Source organism: Rutidosis leptorrhynchoides, chromosome 2 (genome assembly GCF_046630445.1).
Source record: "Rutidosis leptorrhynchoides isolate AG116_Rl617_1_P2 chromosome 2, CSIRO_AGI_Rlap_v1, whole genome shotgun sequence".
NCBI classification, from domain to species: Eukaryota; Viridiplantae; Streptophyta; class Magnoliopsida; order Asterales; family Asteraceae; genus Rutidosis; species Rutidosis leptorrhynchoides.
This window is the reverse complement of record NC_092334.1, coordinates 119129319-119138830: the sequence shown is the minus strand read 5'-3', so window position 1 is coordinate 119138830 and position 9512 is coordinate 119129319. Positions and strand designations below refer to the sequence as shown.

Genomic DNA, 9512 nt, shown 5'->3' with positions numbered 1-9512 from the left:
GTTAGAAATCCTCTATGAAAACTATCTGGAAAATATTAGCTTCCAATTTTTAATAACGAATTCGAATTTTGGAATCAAAGTTCAAATTAAAAAAGTCAACCCAAGTGTTCATCACAAAATTCGTAATTGTTTTAATGATTCTTGTTAAATTGTTGATGCAGTCAGTTTCTAGAAGGGAAATGCAAACCTTTTCATGTTGTAAGTTACATCTAAAAAGCTTTCAATTACAAAATCAAGGTATGAACTATCGAAGTTCATAACGGGTCTGTAGCAGACCAGAATTTTTTTAATTACCTGTTTTAATTAAATCAAGAACCTTGTTTTGGTTGAGGTTTGTTTCTTACTATTGTTCTAAAATCGATTGAAAATTTAGTTGTCATGATTCAATGATCTCTGGTAGATTTGATTCAGGAAGATGAAAAAGAGGAAATTAAATTCAAACGGATTAAATAAAACTGGGTAAGATATAAAAAAGAAAAACTGAAAACAGATTGATGGTTATAAGTGTTTGTGTGAACGAGAGGGTGCGGGTTTAATCCTAGCTTTGGACAGTTTTTTTTTCCAAAAGGGATTATTGAAGGTAGTTTTATTTTCATTATAATTTTTATGTTGTTATTATTATTTATGATTACTATTATTTTTATTATTATTATTATCATTATCATTATTAATATTATTATTATTGTTATTAATGGTATTATAATTGTTATTACTATCATGTTTAGATTTATAGGTATTAGAAGCATTATCATCTTTAGTATTTTTAAAAGTAGTATTATTATTATGATTAAGATTATCGTTATTATTAATATATTATCATTAATATTGTTATTATTACTATTAATATCCTTATCAATATCAATTAAATGTATTATGATTAAAATTATAGAATTGCCATTGTTATTAGTATAGGTATTATTATTATTATTATTATTACTATGATTATGATTATTATTAGTATTATTATTATTATTAGGATTATGATTAAAATTATTATTATTATTATATATTCATCAATATTGTTAGGATTATTATTGTTATCTATATAAAAATCAATAAAAGTATTTTTATTAATATTATTATTATCATTAACATAGGTACTATTATTAGTATTACCATTATTATTATTAATACTACAAAGTATCTTTAATAGACTTATCAGTTAAACATTAATATTAGTAATACTGTATGATTACTGGAAATTCTATTAAACTATTAAAAATTACCATTATTATTAAAAGTATTATTTTTACTAAAACTATCATTATTATCGTTATCAGTATTATCTATATCATTATTATTAAGATAATTACGATTATGAAAATAAAAGTATTAATGACATTATTAAAGTTATAAGCATAAAAATAAAAAATTTATATATATGAATATATATTTAATACACATAACTTCACTATATTAATATACTTACATATAAAAATGAAAATATATATAATGAAACTTATTAATCTATTATATAAATGAATTACATCACTAATAATAATATATTTGTTCGATCACAATTATGTATATGTTTTAATATATATACGAATGATATAGGTTCGTGAATCCGAGGCCAACCCTGCATTGTTCAATATAGTCATATGTATTTTTACTACGAAATACATTAGGTGAGTTCATTTGATTCCCTTTTACTCTTTATATTTTTGGAACTGAGAATACATGCGCCGTTCTTATAACTGATTTACTAAATGCTTTGAGATATATTTTTGAACTGAGAATACATGAACTGCTTTTATAACTGTTTTATGAAATAGACACAAGTACTTAAAAACATTCTACGATTGAGTTACGAGTACACCGGATATCACCCTTTTATAGTCTGGTAATCTAAGAATTAGGAAACCGAGCTCCTAATTGACGCGAATCCTAAAGATAGATCTATGGGCACTCACAAGCCCAGTCAGAGAATTTGAACTGCTTTAGTACTTCGAAATAGGTATACAACTGCCAGCTTTAAAAGATATGATCTGTTTGTGAGGTGTACACAACCATCATATTTAAAAGAGTGGCCTGTTTGTATGCTTTTGCATGACCGTGCGAAATGCCGGTATGCGGGGGATATTCTATATGCATCTTGTTAAGGTCGATTACCAGGTGTTTATATATCGTATGAATGATTTTACAGCAGTGAGCAAACCTGCACAGATTGTTTTCGAAATATGAGTATCTTGTGGTCTATTATACTATCTGAAATGATTATTTATGATAAACTAATGAACTCACCAACCTTTTGGTTGACACTTTAAAGCATGTTTATTCTCAGGTATTAAAGAAATCTTCCACTGTGCATTTGCTCATTTTAGAGATATTACTTGGAGTCATTCATGACATATTTCAAAAGACAATGCATTCGAGTCGTTGAGTTCATCAAGAATATTATTAAGTCGTTTATAGTTGGATATATTATGAAATGGTATGCATGTCTGTCAACTTTCGATGAAATGAAAGTTTATCTTTTAAAAACGAATGCAATGTTTGTAAAATGTATCATATGGAGGTCAAATACCTCGCGATGTAACCAAATGTAATGTATTCGTCCAGATGAATTAGAACGGGTCGTTATACGTGGAACCAAACAAACTAACCTACATAAATTCTTGAGCCACCTAACCCCATACAAATCGTCAACTAAACACCATCAATCCATTAAAACAAAAAAACTAACGTAATAAGGGAATCACCCATATCTACATCTAAACTTACGAAACCAAAATCACAAAATGCCTAATAATCTAACCAACCAAATACTAGATTACACCGTTAGGAATTGATCAAACTTGAAGGTGAAACTGCCGAAAGCAAATTAGCAGGGCAAACTGATGGAAAGGTAAAAAGGCGACGACAATAGTGATGGAATCGATCAAAGGAGTGTAGTGTTAAATCAAGCCAGGACAACCGACATGGTAAAGATAAAAATGGTTAGGTTACGATAAAATGCGGAAAGAGTGAGGAAAGGAAGAGAATGGGAAAGAGATAAATCGAGTGAAAGAAGCAAACATTACTTTGTACCATGTTTAATTATTAATATATTTATATTTAATGTTTTTTAAAAAAAGAAATAAGGAAAATAAAATTAAGGCCACATGCAGTGGTGTGTTACCGGGCTCCGTTACCCATCGCCACCACCTCACCACCATCACCAGCAATCCGCCACTGGCTCCTGCAACGAAGGTAATGACTTCTTTATGGTGGGCCCCATAAGGCTTTTTTTGTTTTTTCTTTCATATTTCAAACGGCTATTTTTTTATTTTCTTTTAATACACAACTTAATACTATATTCATACCACTTCAAACAAACAAAATCACACTCTCATATCAAACCTTCCATTCATATTTCACAAACAAATACAAAAGAAAATCAAATGGACATGGATGATTTATTGAATTCTCAAAGCGAGAGCGAGAGGGTGACGGATGGTGATAGCGCAGAGTGCGATTCCGATGAAGATTTAATTCAAGATGGTTACAACACGCTTAACTTACTCGATTCACTTGATGCAATGGACGAATAAGATGAAGCTCAAAACTCTCGTACAATTATTAGAAGACGTCGGTTACAAAGAGATCGAATTGAATCCGGTAGTCGTTTGTACAACGACTATTTCTCGGATAATCCAACATTTCCGGGTGATTATTTTCGAAATCGATACCGAATGAGTAAGTCATTGTTTATTCGTAATAGCCATGCTATTCTATCATATGATTCTCAACCGAGACCCGATTATTTTTAATATTTTGATCAACGCTACGATGCAGCTGGTCAACTCAGTTTCAATATTTTTCGAAAGCGTACATCGGCCATACGTCAATATTTTTCAAGAAGCCGTCAGAAAAGACGTGGAATGGGCTTTTGGTGTTCTTCAAGGTCGTTGGGCAATAATAAAACACCCAGCAAGACCTTTTAGTATCAATAAAATACGTCGAATCATGTACACTTGTGTTATATTTCACAACATGATCACCGAAGACAACGCGCACAACATATGCGACCTCGAAGAGGATTATCTCCGAAATCGAGAAAACATGCTGCAAAGTACTTGGGCGGAGAGAGTTGAGCTCCAAGATCGGGTGGATTGAGAGATGCGAGATCGAAGAGCGCCATCATGTCCTTCGCAACAATTTGATAGAACACATTTGGACACTCGCGGATGATTATATTTTTCGAAACAATTAGCGTTATTTATTGTGTTTTTTTATTTATGTATTGTCTTTTATTTTTTAATTATGTAATGTTTTTAATTTTTAATAATGTAATGTTTTTATTTTATTTAATAAAATGTTATTTGTATTTATTTATTGTATTTAAATAATAATTTTAAATTGGTTAAAGTTTGAAATAGAGTGTATGATAGTGAGTGTTTAGTGAAAGGAATGAAAAAAGAATGTTAAAGTATTTGTGCTAATGTAACGTTAATACGAAGAAAAAAACTTAGCGTTAAACTTATGAACCATTGGGCAGAAAGAAACTTAAAACACTTTGCTAAAGCACATGATTGGAAGTTAATGGTCAAACAATTAACAAGTCGTGTTCAAATAAAGGGCCTCAAACCATATGACCGATTCACGTTTCAAGCCCTCCAAATCGCAAACATTATTATATTTATTTATTTTTATTATATATTTATATATAAACCCTAACTTCTAATTTCCAAGAAAACCTAGATCTACGCATCAAATATCTCCCAATTGAAAGAATCTTCAACAAAGGTTACAACTTTCCGTTTCAAAGGAGATTCGGGTATCTTTAATTGAATACATCAAGATACCTGCTCTCCTTATCATCATCTGCAACTCAAATTTAATCCAAATCTCAGCAATTTGTTCTGAAATTTGATTTGGGTATTGTTAATTTCTTTATTTTATGGTATCCCTTCTGCGGTTCATAATTTTCAAGCTTTATATTGAGAATTTGAATTAGGTTTTGAATTGTGATTTATTAAGTTTGATTTTTGATGCTTATTTTGAAAAAAAGGCGAAAACTTTAGGTACATCCGTATGGAAAATTGACTTGATTTGGTTGACTTTTCAAGTTCTCTGTATTATTTGTGTTTTTTGATGCATATAGTTGTTGTCATTGTTGAGAAAGATTGTCTGGCAAACGTAGTATATCTGTGTGTGTTCAGACGTTTTTCGCTGCGTTACGCTAAGGATATTGTTAGAAATAGATGGGATAAAGAGTATTTCAAATTACAAGGCGGATAGGTATATTAGGAAGACTTTATCATAGGATCTAAGAACAAAAAAGAAATTGGTGTATTATTTTGATATTTAGTATTGTTTTTTGTAAAATGGGTTCGTCACAAGGTTCCTCTTTGTTCACAAATGTGGCCGGGTTAGTTGAGGGTTCGGCTATCGACACATTGCCTGTGTACGTAAAGGAATTAATAGCAGGAGGTGCAGCCGGAGCATTTGCTAAAACGGCTGTTGCGCCCCTTGAAAGGATAAAAATCTTACTGCAGGTGTAGTTTTCGGTTGATGTTTTTTGTGTTTATTGATTGCTATATTGTGTAGTTTACAATGTAATATAATTTGATACTGAAAATATCTTTATTCGGATATGTAGACACGAACGCAGGGCTTTCATTCGATTGGAGTCTATCAGTCGCTTAAAAGGCTATTAAAGCATGAAGGGCTTCCAGGATTTTATAAGTATGACTTCGACTTGCTATTTGACTATTGACTATTTGACTATTGACTATTGACTATTTGACTATTGACTATTATATTTATAATAGAATGTTGATGTCTGACTCGATTTTTTTTTCGTTCATGCAGAGGAAATGGTGCTAGTGTTCTTCGAATAGTTCCATATGCCGCATTACATTTCATGACATACGAGCAATACCGATGTTGGATATTGGACAACTACACTGTTTTAGGAACGGGGCCCGTTGTTGATCTTTTAGCTGGTTCGGCGGCTGGAGGGACTGCTGTCTTATGTACATATCCCCTTGATTTGGCTCGCACCAAACTTGCATATCAAGTGAGTTATTATACAACATACATCTTTGTGATTTTTTTGTCTAAGTGTGTCTATATAAAAGATTTTTACTTATATGAGTTCATGAAGCATGTTTCGACTCTGACATTATTAAGGTTGTTACGCTGTTTTTCATGTTATTACAGGAATATGTTTCATACGGTATTTCTATATTTTCTTGTAGGTCGGGGATGAAAAACCAAGTTTGGGGAATTCTTCTAAGAGTATGATTACGCAAACTCGCTACAGTGGCATTAGAAATGTGTTGCAAAGCGTTTACAGAGAGGGTGGGATGCGTGCCTTGTATCGAGGTGTAGGTATGTATATATCATCTTTAAAATTTTTACTAATAGTACATGTTGAAGAACTCGGAATTACTGGGTGAGTACTCGGTTGACGGTTTATGCAGCACTGGGAGTGCTCGATCAAACTTGGTCAAACTCGATCAAAACTCGGGATTATTCACAATATCGGTCAAAATTCGGTAAATCGGTCTAAACTTGGTCAAAATTGGTCAAATGCCGGTCAAAGTCAAATTTGATAAAATAAAAATCACCCTGCACCAAGAACTACGTGGATGTTTAGCTTGGTTACATTTGGGATCTTTGTATGCCTCTAGTTTTTAGATCTTTGATAATCTATATTGTGTCTATAAACTGTATTAATCGGCTTCTATATCTATCGTAATATTTATTTGTTTTTACATTCAACCAGGTCCAACTCTTATTGGTATTCTGCCGTATGCTGGTTTGAAATTCTACATATATGAAGAACTGAAGAGGCGTGTTTCCGAGGAACAACAGCGATCGATCATGATACGTCTTTCGTGTGGTGCATTGGCTGGTTTACTTGGTCAAACCTTTACGTACCCTTTAGATGTTGTTAGAAGACAGATGCAGGTTGTTATTTTTATTTTTATTTTTTATTTACTTTTACTTATCTAGCTACTCTAGTTTGTGATTATGTTGAATATTGATGATGTTATATTTTTTATAGGTTGAAAATATGCAAGCTGCTGGTGGTGCTAGACACAAGAATACATGGAAGGGGCTTACCACGATTGTTTCGCAACAAGGTTGGAGGCAATTATTTGCCGGCCTCAGTATTAATTACATAAAGGTGATGATCTAAACAAAAATGCTAGGAATGTGTTTATCGATGTGTTATTAGTACAATTTTCATGCATTAAAAAATTGGGTACAATGACATCGACTCCCTTAGTAGTTAGTAGTTTAGCACTACACAAAAAAAGAAAGGTGAATGCCGTAGTTAGCCAGATTGCATGAAAATAACTCCGGTGTTGTTCAACTTCCGTCGAATTACATGTAACTATTAAGATTGTAAAGTCACGAGTTGTGAATTAGTCGATCGGGACTTTTGAGGTACATCGGGGGACGATACGGTGACGAGTCGGGTGTTGAACAACGTTGACTTTTAGTAAAAAATAATTTAAACACACACACACACACATATATATACACATATATATACAGATACATATATATGTATATATATTACACATAAATATATAAAATAGAAACCTTAAATATTTTAAACATAGATATATGGCAGAAATTCTAATTTCTAAAAAAATCTCAGACCCGACGTGGCCCGACTTTGACCGATTTTGACTCGAATTTGTAGCGCTGACCGACTTTAAGGCGTTTTTGGGCGAGTCGAGATGGGCTAGTCCTCAAATCGACTCGTCGACTGCCTTTTACAATAGTGGTATCTATGTTAGAGAAAAACCAATGATTTGCAATGTTGTTCCCTCATGAAAAGCAGAGTCAGAATGGGTTGGGCACGGTCTTCTTAAAACGTTCATCCGTCAAATCTTTAGAGTTTTCTTGAGAATATGTTGTTACATTGACAGTTTGACACTCTAGTTTATTTAGATGAAGTCATTTGGTATGTTATTATACGCATAGACAATACCCTTTAGGTGACTTTTGACCCATCCAAACTACGGGTCTTGCTTTTCTCAAAATTTAGGTTTGTCTGACTTTATCTGCCCATTCCATCCGTTATAGCATGTGATTGATTGATAGTTCAGTGTTTTAAGTAATCAATCGTGGTCTTGTTCATCATGTTTATATTTCCTTCGTTGTAGTTTCGTGGTAGTTTATTCGGGGTAAGGGCGGATCTAATGCTTTGCCAGTGGTAGCACGAGCTACCAGTGAAATACGTGATGCAGTGGATTTTTTTTTTTTTAGGGTTTTAACTAGTGATACCAATGGATAGTGTAATGTCTTTTAGTGACACCATTGCATAGTGTAAATTTCTTTTGAGCTTTTAACTAGTGACACCCGTAACTAAACCCCACTTATTCGGGGTCTTGTCGGAAATCTCTTTTAGGTTGTATATTTTGGGTCCGTTATGTTGTGTTGTCATGTATTGCAGTGTCGTGTCGTGTCGTTTGGGGTTGTTTTCGTTAAGGTTGAAGTAATGCCTTACTTTCGTTGTACATTCCAGCTTCTTATTACTAGTCCCTTTCATTTCTATAAAATTCTTTGCCTTTCATCACAAATAATAAATAAAACTAATGAAATGATCTTGATTTCTGACATATTAACAATGTTTCAATAATTGTTTGCAGATTGTTCCTTCGGTTGCAATTGGTTTCACCGCATATGACATGATGAAGTCATGGCTCCGCATACCTCCTCGACAGAAAACACAATCAGTCACTGCTGCATAACTTATCAACACATTGCCCTAAGATTTGGCTATTATACTCATTGGGGTTTAAAAGGCTTCAAATCTCGCGGTTTCAATTACCTTCTGTTAACTTGCACTCCGTATTAGGTTTTAGATTCTTCTTTAAAATTATGTTTAGTGACAACATCCATACTTGTAAACTATGAAATGACAAAATTTACAGGCATTGTATTGCATATATATACAAATGTAATAGTGTTTTAGACTCTGCATTCAAGGAGGTCTAGTTCATTTACTTCATTAGTTATAGCTTTAAGTTTGTTCTGGGCTTTAAAAATTCTATATTTAGTTAGAAAAGAAATTGATTATTGTGTGTGTGAATTTTTTTATTTTTATTTATTTGAAATGTGTGTTGGTTTAATTGAGAATGTTCTGGAAGTAAATGATTTGTCACCCACCCAGTACATCACACGTGCGGACCCATCCATCTATCACGAAAACAAGTGACTACCTCAATATTTTACTTGTACCGCACAAGTAAGTAAAGCACGTTTTCAGATATTTGCGACCCAACAAGAAATATCTTTCCGATGCTTACTTACTTGTACCGTACTAAAATGAAACAGTTACACTATGAGAATTACTATATAACTAGTTTTCGAACCCTCTTTTCACGCCGGGTTCGATTTTTAATGTATTTTATTGTGTTTAGTTACGGAGCTTGCGAGTGAAAAATCAACATATATATGAAAAGTACTCTAAATATTTATAGTTTTTTTAAAAGTGTCCGTTTTGCGTATAATTAGTGACATTGTGTTTATAAAATTATTTCGAGTTTAAGGATGGTGTCGGA

The 9512-nt window shown here is 32.6% G+C and overlaps 1 protein-coding gene across 3 annotated transcripts; it reads left to right on the top strand.

The window, feature by feature from the left end:
• The first annotated feature begins 4665 nt into the window (after positions 1 to 4665).
• Positions 4666 to 9027, top strand: LOC139891329 (mitochondrial carrier protein CoAc1). Of its 3 annotated transcripts, none has more exons than XM_071874286.1 (7): positions 4666 to 5480; positions 5585 to 5670; positions 5797 to 6004; positions 6186 to 6225; positions 6716 to 6900; positions 6998 to 7120; positions 8598 to 9027. In XM_071874286.1, the coding sequence occupies exons 1-7, from the start codon at positions 5310 to 5312 to the stop codon at positions 8697 to 8699; spliced, it is 915 nt and encodes a 304-aa protein (XP_071730387.1). In that variant the 5' UTR covers positions 4666 to 5309; the 3' UTR covers positions 8700 to 9027. The 3 variants fall into 3 exon arrangements, with proteins under 3 accessions (XP_071730387.1, XP_071730386.1, XP_071730385.1); XM_071874285.1 differs by having other exon boundaries at positions 6186 to 6312; XM_071874284.1 differs by having other exon boundaries at positions 6186 to 6318.
• Positions 9028 to 9512: the final 485 nt, after the last annotated feature.